The 17,866-nt window shown below is 36.8% G+C and overlaps 1 protein-coding gene across 1 annotated transcript; it reads right to left on the reverse strand.

Moving 5' to 3' along the window:
- Positions 1 to 92: 92 nt before the first annotated feature.
- On the reverse strand, positions 93 to 17,866 carry LOC306873554 (transmembrane 9 superfamily member 2-like). Its single transcript, XM_079422939.1, has 17 exons — positions 17,545 to 17,866; positions 16,157 to 16,224; positions 14,088 to 14,181; positions 10,619 to 10,746; positions 10,403 to 10,532; positions 10,190 to 10,314; positions 9,902 to 10,013; positions 8,502 to 8,581; positions 7,841 to 7,949; positions 7,056 to 7,188; positions 6,014 to 6,133; positions 5,001 to 5,058; positions 4,681 to 4,840; positions 4,411 to 4,562; positions 4,197 to 4,308; positions 3,912 to 4,083; positions 93 to 1,734 (listed from the first exon to the last, which is right to left on the reverse strand). Exons 1-17 carry the CDS (start codon positions 17,698 to 17,700, stop codon positions 1,667 to 1,669), a joined length of 1,977 nt encoding a protein of 658 aa, XP_079279065.1. The 5' UTR covers positions 17,701 to 17,866; the 3' UTR covers positions 93 to 1,666.

Consider the following 17,866-nt stretch of genomic DNA (forward strand, 5'->3'; position numbering starts at 1 on the left):
ACTAAAAAAACACTATACACACATGGCAAATTAGTGCCTTGTTCTAGACTCTACTAGTCTACAAATCCTAATTGAACAGTGACACCTGCTGGTCATTTTAACGCATTTTTATTTACTTCCACTTCTTATATTAAACAAACATTTATTTGCTTTCGACATTTTTTGTGACTTACATCAGTGTTGGCCCTCTGTAGCTGTACCGGAAGAATGTGATCCAGCAAAACTCAGGTACTCACAACTGAAATGATATTCAAAATAAGCAGGACGACTGCGAGCGTGATATTCATTCTTATGCAACGGTTAAAATAGAACTTTAATTTTAAACACAATATTTACAATTTCTCCAATGAAGCAGACATTTTCTCCATGGACTATTCTAAACGCACTGCGCATGCGCTGAAATTTTTGTCGGACTCAAATTTGTTTTGAGAAAAATCAGTGCACACAGTTGCATTCCTGATTGAAAATGTTTTTAAAAGAATCTGTTGAGTGAATAACTCACTCAGTAAAACAATTCTGAACTGAAAAATGGGAACTATATTCTACAAAATGCTAAATTTCTGGAAATATCACTAAGTGTTGACCTTTTTCTTAAGTGAAATAGTTAAAGTTGTCTCAAGGTTGTACTTGTACAGATTGCTACCCTTTTACAAGTCATTTAACAATTAATTTATGTTTGACATTATGGAAGAGCAAGATACAAGCATTGTTTAAAGGAACAAAGGTAAATTATCAAATATTAAAACAAGTGAAGTGATGTTTTGGAGACGAGGAGGTTTTATTTCTAATGTTTTTCTTGTGATCTTGTTACCTCAAAATCAACTGAGTGGCCAACCAAGCCAATGTAGTTTATGGACACCCGTTTAAATGCTGTGCATATATATATATATATATATAATGAAAATCATTTCACTCCAGTATCCCTGGCCCTGTGTATGGACGGGGAACTTCGCATTTTCACAAACCGGTTGTTAACCAAATGAAATGGTCTTGATTTTCCTGTGATGAGGCACGCAATGTGTTGAGGCACGAACAGAAACAAGAAACCAATGACCAAACAAAAAGTTAAATAGACACCCCCCCACTGGTTATACACCAGAATGGGCAAGCAGTAATTTTACAGTATCAACATGATGGAAAGAAAATTCACACAGCCTCAGTCTTCTTAAATCAACTCATAACGAAGTCTTTCCTTTTTAATCTCTAGTTTCTTTTCTGATGCATTTCAGGAAAAAAACAAATGCTATTTACAAAATCATACTTCTGACACCATAAAGATTCAATAACTGGAGCTAGTTTTCTTTTTAATTTATGCATTACCCTTTCATATCAATGTTAGCAAAAGAAAAAAGTAAGTAATATTTACAAGGGAAAACTCCAAATCTTAATTATTCGTCGCAGTGGCCAATGTGCGTGTTTTTGCTGTATTCGGTTCCAACTAAAGAAGCAGATGTGTCAATTTCTTCAAATGGCTGAATATGCACTACTAATGCACACACACACACACACACACACAGCAAAGTAAATGGAACTGGTTGATTCAGAGTTGTTGGTGTAAAGCAGAGTCGCCGTGGCAGCAGATAAAGTTAAACAGCGCTCAGGTCCCTCCCTACGGGATCTCACATTGGGCGGAGAGGAGTTCAGTCTCATACGAGATTGCTTTCATTTAATCCACTTTGACCACGCTGTAGATCTTGGTGACAAACCAAAAACAAGCAAAGAATCCAATTGCACCTGGCGGCAAAAAAAACACAAGATTAAGAAAACACTACACAAAATATTACCTGAAGCATTACTGTTTTTTTCTGCAGTCAAAACAGCACACAAAGACTGTCCACAAACATCGAGGGGTGAGAACCAGAAGGGCGTAAGTGACATTTCACCAACTTTACAGGAGAGCCAAAACAAACATTTTTACCATAGTTTGATCTGACTTTGTGTACTGATTTCAATAGTTTATAACACAAATTTGTTCACTCATGGATGACAGTACTTTTGCCAGTAGAAAGAGCTCATTAAGAGCTTTCATTTGATGTATATATCTCCATTTCACCAAAAATGTCACCTACACCCTTCTGGTTCTCAGCCCTTGATATGTTTGGAACAAAACTTCCCTCATTTTTACCCACCATTATATCCATCTCAATAATAACTATTGTTTTTAATTAAAAAAAAACCAAAAAAAACATACTTCGTATGTTCAATAAATTCTGTTTAATTCATTTAAATGTACTGGTACTGCCACTTTCCGTTAAAAAAAGTCTGAAAATAAGCAATGTTTTCATAATTCCAACTGAAATGCAGGGAAAATAAATATATGGAAATACAAAAAATACTTAGAAGTGGATGATAGGACCAAAACCTTGTACCACAAGGTCTGTCATTTTCTATTATGGTAATAACATATATCGTGATCTAGTAATATAATCTGTAAAGCTACTTTGAAGTATTGTCTATTGAAAGTGCTGTGCAATTTTTCATGAAAACGGCATGACAAAATTCTATGATTCCAGTTTACAAAACATTGTGCTTAAAATCCAGTCATTCTAATAGGAATGTGTGAGACTGGGATTTGAACTCATTTTCAAGTTAGTCACATGAATTGGCAGCATTGACCAACAGAAAGCTACTTGGTTTGAAAGTAACTTTGTGTAGGGATGGGTATCGTTTACATTTTATCAATACCGGCACTTATCGATACTATTTGGTGCAAAAATATATGATGTGAAAATTTGTTGAAAATTTCACGTTATTTTATTACTGCTGAACTGTATTAAAGTTCTTCAGTCAGCAGCAGGGAGTTCTTTTTCTCTCTGTGTTTTATTTTATTAACATCAAAGGAATAGTTGAGTTGAATAAATGAAAATTGTCATTTATTCACTCTCAAGTTGTTTTAAACCTGAATGAGTTTCTTTCTTCTGTTAAACACAGGATATTTTGAAGAATGTATAATTTTTATTCTTGTGCTGAACACAAAAGATATTTTGAAGAATGTGGGTAACCAAACAGTTGCTGGTCCCCAGTGACATCCATCTTTTTTTTTTCCTATACTATCAAAGTCAGTGTGGGACCAGCAACTGTTTGGTTACCCACATTCTTCAAAATAACTAACTGTGTTTATATGTAAACCTTGTGTGTTTTTGACAGTATTAGTGTAATCAGATGATAACTAAGATAACCAAGTAATCATGCGCTGTTTGATCGGCTTTTTAGTGTAGCCTACGCGCGCTTCAAGTGTACGCATTCTGAATAAGCAGATGTCAGAACAGCAAGCGAAATGTTTAACCAGCAAGGCTTTAAACTAAAGCACAGGCAAATAATGTACTTTTGTGATTGTGAATAATTGCAGTGTCTCGTGAGTGTAACTGTACCGCTGAATCAACATTTGATGTGAATGTGTCTTGCGAGTTGCAGTTGGAGCTGGAGCCGGGAGACATAGTAAAATGTCAGATGCCATCGTACATTGTTCACTATTACACTACTGCATATATTGCATCGGACACTGGTGTTGCTTAGTTTTGTAACGTAAGCCCACAATTTCAAACGTTTCACTCTTGCCTCGAATGACTGATTGCACACAAACACACACCGCACATGCCCACGGATATCATAGCACAGAGCAAACAATGGTCAAATAATTCAGTGAAGGAAAACGACAAGCAGCAGCTCCTAATTCGTCATTAACATTAAAGTATACAGAGATAAAATGCTGCAAGTATCGATAATGACATCGTCTGTCCTGAAGCTTATCGGTAGTCCGGGACCGACCCAATTACGTACCGGTCCAAAAAAATACCGGTTCTCGGTACCCATCCCTACTTCTGTGAGAGCTGACAATAAATCTCTACTGCCCACAAAATTTCGTTGCAATTTCGCTAGTGACTGCACCTTAACTCTACACACATACAGACCTGTGAAGAGGAAGAAGATGAGTGCCATGATCATGGTGTAGCCGAAGTAAAGAATGGTGCTGGCGAGTCCACTGATCTGCAGTTTAGAGAAGAAGTAATGGATGGCATAGACCAGGAAATAAACAGCTGTGAATCCGCTGGTGAGGAAGGAGCGCCACTGCCAGTGATAGTCCTGAGAGACAGCATATACACAAAACAAATGAAGAAAAAAAGACACGATTCTCCAAAATATTCATACTGTCACACGTGTATATGTAATGTGAATTTTGCTGTGTGTACTCTTACCTCAGCACACAGGTGGAAATAGCAGAGGAGGATGGTGGCCTCAGAGCAAGTGATGACTAGGATGATGAAGACCAGGAAGAGGAAGCCAAACATATAGTACATCTGATGAGACCTGCACAATAACAAGTTTGATTTCATTTGGGTTCGAAACCTAAATTTTATAATTTTCTTTTGTATTCATTGGAATCAGGTACCGTTAATCATCAACACTAACCAAATGCTGTTGAGGATGAAGAACAGCTGGATGAAGATGCAGCCGAATGGAAGGATTCCACCCATGACGATGCCAGGAAGAGGCTTGGTGTAGAAGGACTGCTCTGGAATCTGTCTGGGGATCTGATTGGTCCGCACAGGATGTTCAATGCCCTGAAATTGAACCAAAATTACACACATAAGAAAGAGTAACAGGGATAATTGGATTTTTTGACACCAGAAATTTTAAAAAAGGCTTTTGCAAAACAATTTGATAGTAAAGAAAGCTTACACTCTTCTTAAAACCGAAGTATGCTCCGATAAAGGTGAGGGGCACTGAGATACAGAACCACAGAGCAAGGATGGCCACCAGAGTGCCAAAAGGCATGGCAGCTGATGAACCCTCGCCCCACAAAATCAGATTCATTACGAAAAAGTCAGCAAACACCACCCTGAAAAAGCATGTAAATGTATTATTCACAACAAGTCACATTTAAGCTACACGTCAACACACAAGACTTCAAATTGCAAAATGGCCCAAATCTTCCATTTAACTGCTTAATTTTATGAAATTTCAATTTGAAGAAATTATGTATTTCTTCATTTACCCACCCTGGACAGAGAAATGCTGTCAACAGAACATTGGTCTTCCACTTCTCCCCACCGAAGGCTGGAATGAGAGAGAGAGACCAGTTCACGTCACATTTCATACAAAAAAAACAACATTAAACCACAAAGAGAAAATGCAGTCAATGTAATACAGTTGTAATACATCAATATATCAGCTTCTTCAGTGAGACACTTAAAAAAAAAAGTTATTATTTGTAATGTTTTGTTTTTTTACTGAATTCAAAGCAGTTGTTAGAATTCATTAAACTCATTAACATTCTTTCAGTTACCACCTCTAGAAAACCCGCCATATTCTTCATTATTATTATTTTGTGTGTCAATCTCCTCTTCCATTGCACAAAGTCTTGCGGATATTAGATAAAAATGCATACTCCAGTCCATACACACAAAGATGATAAAAAAACATACTATTTTATTAGATTTAACATACTATTTTATTCGATTTTTAAAGCACTAATGGTAATCTCATTAAGGATTTGGGTTGCAATGCATGTCCTCTTTACGGACTGATTCTGTGAGATGGCTGCACTATTGTGAGCCAAGCAATGAGAAGCATAGAAGCCATGAGGCACTGAGATGCTGCCTAGGATTTACCACAATCCTGTGCATCAAGACTGGTGGTTGATGGACAAAAAAAGCTGTTGTAACGATTTAAAGTAAATTCATACATGTCCATTATGATTCAGTTTCTAATCAGAGAGGAAAAACTGAGAGAAGATCAAAGGGGACAATTAAACGTCTGTCATATAAACAATGTTAAAACAGAGCTCAGCAGATGGATCTACAGCTGATATCATAGTAAATAGAAGAGTAAGCTCTCATTGTATTCTGCACGAGCTGTAGAACACAAGTAAAGCAAAAAAGCAGCAGGGGTGTGTAGGCCTGCCTGTTCACGTAAAGGGATCCTCTGACACTAATTAAATCTAATGAACTGCAGACAGCCCTAATGAAGGGAGGATCAGAGATCAAAGGTCAAACCTCTGCTGCGTACTTACATTTGTAGTAGCGGGCAGCCACATAACCAGCTGGAGTACCCAGGAGCACCCACAGCACCACTGCACACGTCATCAGAGCCCCACGATTGGCAGGTGACAGGAAACCCAAACAGGCAAAAACTACAGGGGGGGCATGTTGTCAAGTTCAGGGTTGCATGAATTAAGAATTTGACAAAATTCTACAAAATCCTTCATATCGTATTTTAGATGTAGCAAATGCAAAACTGTACAGGTTCAAACATTGTCTCAGACATTAAAAAAAAAAAAAAAGGATTTTTGGTAACTTATTTATTTTAAGTAATTTGTCCAAAAATCTGACTACATTGGTCAAAGTACATTTCATAACAAGATGTCTTGATTATTTTATCCTCGACATTTCTCTCTCAACAATGTCACACTCACATGACACTGTTATTTGTTATACACTGCTATGTTTAAATAGTCGTTTTAATGTCTACTTTTTAAAATATGTATATTTATTCCAAATTTTCACAACTAGCTAAAAGTTTGGGGATGGTAAGATTTTTCTTTTGTTGAAATGTCTCTTCTATTTACCAAGGATGCATTTATTTAATTAAATATACAATAAAACAGTAATAGTGAAATATTTTTTACAAATAATAGTAATTCGTAAAATAGTAAAGTAATTCGAAGCTGAATTCTCAGCAGTCTCCAGTCTTTAGTGTCACATAATCCTTCAGAAATCTTTCTTATATGCTGATTTGCTGCTCAAGAAACTTGTCTAAAACACTTGTGCTGAATAATAGATTTTCTGAATACCAATTCCATTTTAACAAAAAAAAAAAAGACTTGATAAAATTAATGTCTCCTGGCTAAATAAAAGTACTGCGTTCTTTAAAAATAAATAAATACAATTTTACTGACCCATTTACAATGGTAGTGTACATTTTTTACACGCATTTGTCTTTTTTATGCTAAAGATAAATTTTTAAAACAAACTAACAAAACTATGTTTTGATCTGGTACTGGTCGTCTTTATCAATCAGGGCTTGAATTTTCTTCTATTGCTCCGTAAACTTACAGAGAGTAACAAATGTCATGATGAAGATCTGAGTGCCAGAGCCCAGGAACACAGACAACAGCATGCCTTTCCTGGGAGGCCTGAAGACGTCTCCATGAACAAGCTTCCAGCCAAATTCCTCCTGGGCATCCTCCTGGAAAAGATGGAGTGGAAAAGCGAGGCTTTAACAATAGCAGGAGCTAACGGAACCCCGTTCAGGCGTGGGTTTGGGTCTACAGCCCAATTACAGCTAACAGAGATCAAAGGAAAGACGCCGGCTGCTGCTCAGACCAATGATACACTGTGTCACTCTTGCTCTGTCCTTAATGAGTATGATGTGTGAGGACGGGGGGAGTGGCCACGGTGAAACACAGGAAAGAGAGAACACGTAAAAGCAACAGATGTGTGTATCACGCCTGACCCTGTCTGACCTCTAACCCCGGATGGGAGGGGCCAAATATACGATTTATAAAGAGATCTGAATGCGAAGTGTGTATTTAGGATGACTCAAATCAAGGGTGAAGGCAGATGTGTGTGCACTTGTCTCTCTTCATCAGTTGTTGGCAGCAGACAATCCAGACCACAAACACAAGTGACATACAGTACATTAACACACATTCTATAAGTTACGCTCGTTATCGTACGAAGCAAACACTGCTATACTTTTATACAAACATAAAAAATGGTCTTTTATGTAGCAGAAAAAACTTTGCTGTACTAAAAACACACATACAGATGCAATATAAGGTCATAAGAGAGGACTAATCACATATATCAGTGACATGTGACAGTTAAGCTGAACTCACCACAGAGTCCATCTGGTTGTATCTGGCGATGTCTTTATGGAGCGTTCGGAGCATAATCATAGCAACCATCCCCGAGAGGAAGAGTACGATGACCAAAGAGTTCATGATACTGGTGGCAGAAAACAAAACATCTTAGCTAAACATATTAGAACATATTAGCTAAAATACATCATGGGTTTATTAGGATATGGACCCTGGGCCAAATGACACTCAGTCCCTGCAATCCAACTTTGGTGATTATCAGTCGTCATCAATATTATTATTATTATAAATAAACAATTAATGGTCATCACAGTTTCATATACATGCCAACTAATTTTTTTTACTTGGATTTGCCGCTTGTGAAGTGATTCTGAACCCTGTCTGAGGGTGTTCTGTCGACAGCCACTAGAAGGCGTCGCTAGCTCATAGTGTTGTTGGAAGCTATGGTATCCATTCATGGAATACATGGATTTTAAATATTTGAGGAAAATATTTAATTAATTTATGGACTTCACATGGGTCATACTATAGTTTGCTGTAAAGCCCAAACCAATGTGGGCTTTGCAAAGGATGCATATATAGTGCACCGCAAACACATAGGGGAAGTTTATGAGAACACACATCCACTTTGAGTGTGTCATTTGGGACAGGGCCATGTGTGTGTGATATGTACCCTCACCTAAACCACTGAATGTTGGTGTGTGGCATAGACTCAAGAATATAATCCCATCTAGAGGCCCAGCGAATCTGTTTGTCCTCCTGCAAACACCAAACCAGCAGTTATACACAAAATCCAAGAGCTCTGCGAAATAATGATATAATAAATCGCTTTACAGGAGGGGTCTACAATCTCTTACAGAATAAAATAAGCCCTTGGTTAATAGAGGGACAGAGCACGGACACTTGCATATTGTATCAAATTCATTCATGCTTTGAAGGCCTGGTCTTTAACAGCATGCCTATAAACCCAAATGAACCTAATTACATGGTTTCTTATGATGATCAGATTGCAAAGCCTTTCAAAGATGATTACATTTTTTAAATGTAATCATTTTATTTTTCATTCATCTAGTATAAGATGAACAATGACACGTTTAGCTGAACTTTAGCTTTGGTTGAAGTTCATGTAATACTGTATTTTTGCATATTTCACAAAACTGAGTTATATTAATTAGATAATAATTGGAAACCCCTGATTTACAGAAAACGTGGCATGACACCAATACGCCCCCTTGTGGAAAAACACAGAATAACACGAACGAGAGGAAGAGGAAGAGAGATGCAAATGATTTAAGTTTATATGTATATAAACTACTATAAAAAGATGGAAGACACTTTGATTCAGTTTAAAGAAATGTAAATTCACCCCAAAATGTAAATGGTCCAATTTATCTTTTGCTGATCTTCAGTACATAAATGAAGGTATTTTGAAAATGAAAATGAAATGTTTTCAGGATAAAAATAAATAAATAAATAAAAAATAATCAGTGGGCAAATATTGGAAAACATTGTGCTTAGTAAATCAAGAGAAGCAGAAATCGCGATAAAGATTAAAATATGATTCCTTGTGCAGCCCTATCTAAGAAGAACCAACACTCAATTGACTGAAGCTGACGAATGACACTATTGTCTTTTAGAGCTGCTTTTGAATCTGAACTGTCCCCATAGTTGATTCTCCATAATTCATTCTGCTATTGTTTCTTACTCGTCAGACAACGATTGAGCTTATGCGCGCTATATATGTGCAGTAAACAGTGTTTATATGCAAATATTAAATTCTAAATTAAAATCTGTGAGGGTCTCTGTTCACAAAACTTTTTCAAATGGCTTGATTTTCATGGATTACTTTTGTGTCTTTATGTACTTTTTGAAGCTTGAAAATGTTGATTGGCTTTCAATACATTAAAAAGATGATTTCACAGAAATGAAGAGAGATTATTCGAAATGTCTTAATTTCTGTTCCGAAAATGAATGAAAGTCTAATGGATTTGGAATGTGGGTAAGTAAATGATGACAGAATGTTCAATTTAAGGTAAACAAACCCTTTAAGACTGATATGGAAGTATCTTAATCACTGACCAAAAACTTGATGGAGTAAGTGTAGGGTATCTTGATTTCTCCATTGAACTTGTTGCCCAGACTCATGGGAGGTCCTGTGCAGTCTGGTTTCTCCAAGTTGGTGTGCTTATAGCTTTAAAAAGAGACAAGAAACATAGTCCAAATTTACATATTAAATCCAATATCCTATCGTCATGCTTAATTTGACAATTAAATATTTAAATATATTGTTGCTTTTTGTTAGATCTTAATTGGCTAAATTGCACCCTTCTCTGCTGTCTTATTATTGGTTAGAAGAGCCTTAAATACCTTTTGGGCTCTAATTTAGCTGCAACCAGTCTGGCACCAGCAGCCTCGCTCTCCACCACGTGGTAGTAAATGGTGATGTCCACATGGTTGAAGATGTAGAAGGTGTCTTTGTCATTGAAGTCAGCCTGCATGAAAATTAAACCACTGCGTGAACAATTTGCATTAAACAGAACAATCATATGGCCTATGAAAAGTCTGGCAAGTGTTACTCACATTGACCACACAGGCATCTTTGGGCCGTCCCACATCTGTGACATAGCAACCAATGGGGAAGCCTGGATTACAGAACTTCTGATTGTCCTCCACATCGTAACACCAGGTCACTGGCATATTATCGACAATCCTGAGAGAGTCAAATAAGTGATGAGAAGCTATGCTTCGTTGTAATGCTGTGTTACAGCACAGAGAGATACTGAGCGACTGCCTCACCAGTGGTGTTGGTAATTGAGGAGCATTCCCTTCTTGAGAAATTCCAGCTTGGCCTTATCCTCTGCTTTCTCGGTGTTGTAAGGTTTAAGACAGACACTTTGGCACTCCAAATTCTTCTTGAAGGGAAACTAGAAGAAAAACAAACAAACTCAGATTACAGAATAAAATGCTATAATAAAAAGAACATTTCAATAAAGAAAGTCAGAGGCTGCATATGACAGTGGCTTTTATCCAAGGTGATAATGTGAACACATGGGAAATAGGCAATATTTCATTATTAAGGTATATTAGCACCATTTGCATTTAATTAGGGATGAAATTAAAAATTATTTTGATTGAATCGATTAGTTGGCTGATTATTGTTTTGATTAATCGCATAAAAAAAGCCCTTTTTTCTATTTATTTTATTGACAAAAAACACTATTCCACATTCTGCCCAATGTCCTTCAGACAAACGTGCCAACTGAATGCTATGACAACAGTGCTTAATTTATTAGACCACCTGTCATAATAAAGAGAAAACATTTTCGGAAACTGTCAAAAAATTGTTTAAATCTAAAAATGTTATTGTCATTTATTAGTCAAATAACAAACTGAAACAACTAAATAGTATTTATTCACATATCAAAAATGGCCTCCTACGCCTTTCATAACAGCTTGCATTCTTGCTGGCATTTATGTAGCCTATCTTCTGAAGAAAAAACACAAAAGCGCTTGACTATTTTTTCTGCCTGCCTTTCATAGGTAAAAGCAATAATTATATTATTAGAAATAGCCTACTACGGTTACTAAATAGCTTATGCATATTGGAGGACTAACCAATACAGAAAGCTAAAAAAATATTTTGGTAATCACCAATACTGTTAGTTTGGAGCAGCAGTGGCACAAACCTTACATTATTTGTTAAAAACCTTACATAAATTTGTTTTAATAAATTTGTTAAGCACTGTATATAGTGAACAGTTTAATTAAATCTCTACATTAAAAAATTAAAAGAACAATACAGATAATAAAGATGACTAAAAAAACAAACTCATGTGTTACCAACAGGTGAGAGGAATGTTCTGCAGGAACACGTGCGTTCACTTTGATCACAGTTAAAGTCATTTCTTTATCCTATAAAAGGCGGCTATGAAGCGTCTGATATTTATATTCAAACACGCTGTTATCAGTTCCTACTGCCATAAAATACATGCACTACATGTCTTTTAAACCTAAATTTAACGTTCAACAACAGATATTTCAGCACAACGAATATTCTGCGCTGAGTATTAATTCTCTCTCTACTGTGTTCCGTCTGTCCACTGCGCCTGTGCTCATTCAGTAAAGATTTAAACTTAATTGGGTCCTATTATGCTTTTTCACTTTAGAGTATCATTAAAATAAATCCCGCCTATGGAAATTCGAAATGGTTGGGGGGTGGGGAAAACGCTTGGTTGAGCACAGCACATTTCAAAATCGAAACCCGGGGACGGTGTTTTTATATCACTTAATTTCTGAAGGAAACCGACTGTCTTCAGAAAATTTTGGATGTCATTTTCATTTCATCTTGCATGTAATGTCTGATAAAGCAGCGTTTGTGAGCGAGCTCCGTTTTGTGTACAGCATTACCAGAGAAACCTCGATCTCTCCCGCTCCAAAAGCGCCTCCCACTGGCAGAGAAATAATTTGCATATATATGCCACCACAATTAGAGTAACTCTGTGGGACTATGGTATAAATTCAACCGTATAACAGTTTCACTGCAATTCATGTTATAATGTTAGAATTAAAGAGCAATAAACATAATACATATTACCGTTGCACTTATCTGTACATAGTAAATGCAGTTGTTTAAGCTGTTGTTAACATCCTATCTAAAACGTGATTTGGCCAAAAAAACAACGTTACCACTTTAATATGTCTTGCAATATCCGTGCGTGCAAAGGTTCTGCGTGATCCTCAATTAAACCCGGAACTAATCGAGCCGTTTGGGCGAGATGGTCTTCACTGCAGAACACAAGATCCAAGGGGTGTGGTTGGATCTAGATCCAACCCCTCCCACCTTACATATACCTGAACCTACCGGTCTGCACCCCCTGATCCCTAAACCCACCTATCCCCACCCCTAAACCTACCAATCTCCACCCCCAAGATGTGGATCCAACCCCGCTCCTTGGATCTTTGTTCTGCAGGGAGGGGCTACTGGTTTGGGCCAGGCTTTGGAGAAAGGTTTTGTAATAATCTAAATTATGTGAAATATAACGCGATTTTCGAACTACCAAGCACGAGAGCATATTCTAGTACACCCCCAAAACAAAATCAAGACTTTGTAAAAGAGCATAATAGGACCCCTTTAACACAGACTGTCAGGACGGAGTCTTGTGCAAAAATGTAAATGCTCGCGTGAATTTGTGACATTTACAGATAAGAATATGATTGTAAACTGAACGTTTTTGCGCTGAGGACGCACACGCATCTTTAAGCACCTGACTGGGCAAGCCATTACGCTAATGCATTAGCTTAAAGCTTAAAATAAAGAATTCTCATGTTTTGGGCAGCTTGGGTCACGTACTTCTCCCGCAGCATCTCATTCTGTTTCCTGCACTATTTTTTTAGATGCATTTTGTCCATAGAAATGCGTTGTTCAGTGCTGTAATTTGATGCGACCGGCTAAAGTTGTACATGTGGGCAGACCCGACCAATAGATAATGAGAATCGTTGTCGATTTTCATTATCGATAATAATCGATTAGATGTAGCAGCCCAACATTTAATATAGCTTCCATCCTTCTTAAGATAGATTCATACATCTTTTGAATGCATGGATGAATGATGTCTATAAGAACAATTGTTTCAGAAACAGGAGGAAATTTGCTTCTCACTCTTCTCTGCAAAACTACCGACTGTGGTTTGATAATATTCAAGTGATTTGCCTGGCCTGGGCACAGACTGAAGTTCACATTGGTGCTTCAACTGTTCAGGTTTTATGAGCACGACACCAAATTTCTGGCATTTTAGCATTTGTGTCTGTGACTAAATTTTTATCAATTGCAACTCTTTCATGGATGTTGGCTTTGTGAAGTTCTTGGTCGTCAGTTTTTGTGGAAACAGGGTCTGAATACTGAGGTTTGCTGTTTGCAGCAGTTCAGTGTTGTTTGGACACCTTTGCTTTCACCGACTACTCTTCTTCACTGGTGAAGTCTTACCATGCTTTGTGTACACAGTAATAATAGTATCTTTGCACTTCGAACACAAAAGAATTGGGCTGAATTGCAAGATTTCATGATTTGTCCTTTTTGGAAGACCATTTTTTTTCCACTGCAGTCTACAGAATCTACACAAATTATATTAACCCCTATAATAATGGGCGTTCACATTACTTTGAGTTCCACTCACTTTATCAGTTCATGCATTTCCAAGGCATTGAACCAACAGCGTTGGCATTGCTAGTGCCCAGCGCTGAGCTACAAGATCATCGTGTAATATACCTTGTACGGGGATGGCTCGATTCTTTCTCCAAACAGCACCTGACCCAAGTTCTCAGACGGACGCTTCTCAGGCTGATCAGCACAAAAATCAAACCTGAAAGAATATAAATAAACAAGTAATAATCAGAAACAATCAAAACAATAATCAAAAAGCTTTGATCAATAATCAAAACAGCACTTCAAATACAGGTTTCTTGTTTAATCATTTATCAGGTGACATGATTAAATGTTTAAATTGAGTGAAAAATATTGTCAATATCTGATCGGCCTATTCTTAATACAGTTGACTACTGGGTGCGTGTGCATTAAAAGTATGCACAGGTTAACAAATAATTTAACTTAACACAAACAACAAACATTCATGGACTACAGAGGTTTTTTTTGTATCACTCTAACATAATAGGATAGGACATGTACAGTTCGCAGCAACGAGGCTCCTGTAACCTCTCAAGAGCTTCTCTGTGAGCATATGTTAACATATGTCTAGAAACCTTGATGTTGAAGCCTCAGAATTCAGTCTTAAAAGGACAGTTCATCCAAAAATTACAATTATTTCTTCTGTGGAACATAAAAGAAGATATTTTGAGAAATGTCTCAACAGGATATGTCATAAGTAGCACAGATATATTTGTAGCAATAGCCAACAATACATTGTATGGGTCAAAATGATCGATTTTAATATATTTATTGATTAATATGTTCAATGAAGATATTTTATGTAAATTTCCTACTGTAAATATAATCAACAATTCATTTTTGATTAGTTATATGCAGTGCTAAGAACTTCATTTGGACAACTTTAAAGGTGATTTTGTTTTTGCACCCTCAGATTGTAAATTTTCAAATAGTTGTATCTCAACTAAATACTGTCCTATCCTAACAAATGCTTATTAAAGCTTTTGTATTCAGCTTTCAGATGATGTATAAATCTCAAATTTTTGAATTTTTCAAAATATATTCTTTGTGCTCTGCAGAAGAAAGAAATGTATACCGGTTTGGAACAACATGGAGAAGAACAAGGAGACACACAGAGAATTGATTTTGTGATAATGATTAACCAACAGTACATTATTCCTTATATTACACACACAATACATTTATCTATTTGGTTACACCTGCAGCTAGCCCAACACATTATGGTTTTATTAAATACCAGAGACAAGGAGACTTCTGCCTAGTTTCCTTGAGCAAACTTGAGCAAACATTTGTTGTTTGTTTTTGCTGTATTTTATTAAAAGAAAACTGCCATGTGTACTCATGTTAATTCAGATAGAACACCCTAGGGAGCTTGAGCACACAGGAAGCGCAGGGCAGATTAATAATGCAAAGCTTATATCATATTGAATGTCTTGTGAGGAAGAGTAAGACATTCCTGCCTCCATTAGATTATACAGTGGGTGGTGTGACTGAAAGGCCTCGGTGTTAACAAAACGGCACTCCCTCCTCAGTGTGCAGACTGTCTGAACACAAGTCTCTACATTCAAATTTCCTCCCTCCCTCTCCAACATGTCTCTAGTGTATCCACAACACCCTCGGTACATTTCATCCTCTTCAGGTTTTCCCTCAAAGAGTTACTAAAGCAAAACTAGTTAAACATGCAAAAATCATAGCAATATCTTGAGCAAAACCATGTTAAAAGTGCCATTTCTTCAGCATTGTCCATTACAGTGTTGATATCACTAACTAAAACTCAAACAATTAAAAGTTGTTTTTGGTAACTGAAATGAAGCTGAAACAAATTTAGATATTTATACTAGATGTAAATCTCTAAATAACCAAATGAGAAATAAATAATAATTGAAAAGCTAAAAAACAAATAAGAACCTTTGCTTTGGCTACTAAATGAAAACGTGTCGAACTACTAAAATTACTAAAACCACAATAAAAATAAAACCAAATAGATTTTTTTAAAGAAATATAAAAATAATAAAACTACTACAAATGACAAAGGCATATAACAAAATTACCAAAACTAAAATAAAAAATTTATTATCAATAACAGTAGTTCTCAATGAAATTAACACTATTAATAAATACATATTATAACATACAGTATAATTTATACTCACGCTGTGTACTCATAGGGCAAAACAGACTCCACAGAATCCAGCCTGTTCACAAACAGCTCAATTGTTGACTGTCAAAAAGAGAAGCATGGCTTTTGTTAAATGTCCACAGTAATCCCTTCTTTCTGTAAAAAAAGTGTCACTCTTTGGAGTCTATAATTACTCATGTGAGGGCATCTTAAAAAAAAATAAATAATAATAAGTACTTTATAAATGATTACAACAAATGGCTTAGAAAAATAATTACAAAGTAATCCACAGTACCAAACAAAAATGTCAGTTACTACAGCTATTGTTACTATTGTAAAAGCTATAGTAAAAAAATATAGCATAGTATATTTTTAAACTGAGCAATAAGGTTTCAGAAATTCTCTTAAAGATGATGGTAGTAAGAAATTTGCCAGTTTCATGAAAATGAGTAGTAACGTTTGCATGCTTGTTAACGGAGTATAATGTTTCCACCCCACCCCCACGTGAGAATATGGAAATAAAGGGGGAAACATGTCACACCTGTTGAACCAGTTTAAATGTGGACATATGACACCAACTACCTGCTATTCCCTCAGGTATAGAGATGAACAGATCGTATTAAACATATGATTACATTACAGCAGGGGTAGGCAACGTCGGTCCTGGAGTACCGGATGTCCTGCAGAGTTTAGCTCCAACCCTGAAAAAAACCTCACCTGCCTGTAGGTCTGAAGACCTGGATTAGCCTGTTCAGGTGTTTGATTAGGGTTGGAGCTAAACTCTACAGGACCGTGGCCCTCCAGGACAGACGTTGCCTAACCTTACCCATGCATTACACAATTCAAAAATAATATAAAAAATATGACGCCATGACATCATTTTGAACTAGTCAATGGAAATTATCCAATTCATTCGTGAACCACTTTTATTCATAATCACGCATATGAAGGTATTTTTAATTATTATTTGTTACGCGCTCGCTGCTTTATCTCAGTAATATTCCATTATAAACTGAATTATGACTGAAACTGTCAGTCCCTAACGTCTCCTCCTGAGTAACAAACGCAGTTTGGGAGCAACATCGGTTTAGCAAATTAACACGTCATTTAATTTTTAAGGGAAACAAGTTATTCCTTCAGTCAAGGTCCAGTTTGAGAGAGTGACACGTGTTAATGAAGAGAACATCTTCACTTGCAGGTTCACAGACCTGCGAAAGTCAGTTTTATGGAAATACAAAGTTTCTGAAAGGACGAAATGAGCAGGTTTAGTTAGCCGTGATCTTTATCAATGTATCGGCGTTTCCACAACTGACACCCAACAATAGCATTTCGAGCTAGCATCACGCAGCATAGAGAACCCATCACAGAGAAACACATCTTGTAGTTACAGCATTTATTATGCGCATAAATATGAACATGTACCTTGCAGTCTGGTACATCGCTGTTTTTGTCGCCCTCTTCTTTCTCACAGAAGCTAACCGGAGCCAAACCAGGAAGATAGAAACTCAACGCGTCCCGCAACGACCCGCACACAAAAAGCAACAAAAATACCACACGGACACGGTGGAACACAACCATTTTGCCTCGACCGACTAGTTAAGGATTCGGCAGATGTATTTACATGCGTGAAATGTAGATACGCGTGTCAAAATTCAGACACTGACGATCTCTAAACACAAGCGCTAGCTAAACTACTGCCTGCGTAGCAGCATCCGACTCCTCAGACACGTCACCCGTCGCGAAC

Source organism: Barbus barbus (genome assembly GCF_936440315.1).
Source record: "Barbus barbus genome assembly, chromosome: 8".
Lineage (NCBI taxonomy): Eukaryota > Metazoa > Chordata > Actinopteri > Cypriniformes > Cyprinidae > Barbus > Barbus barbus.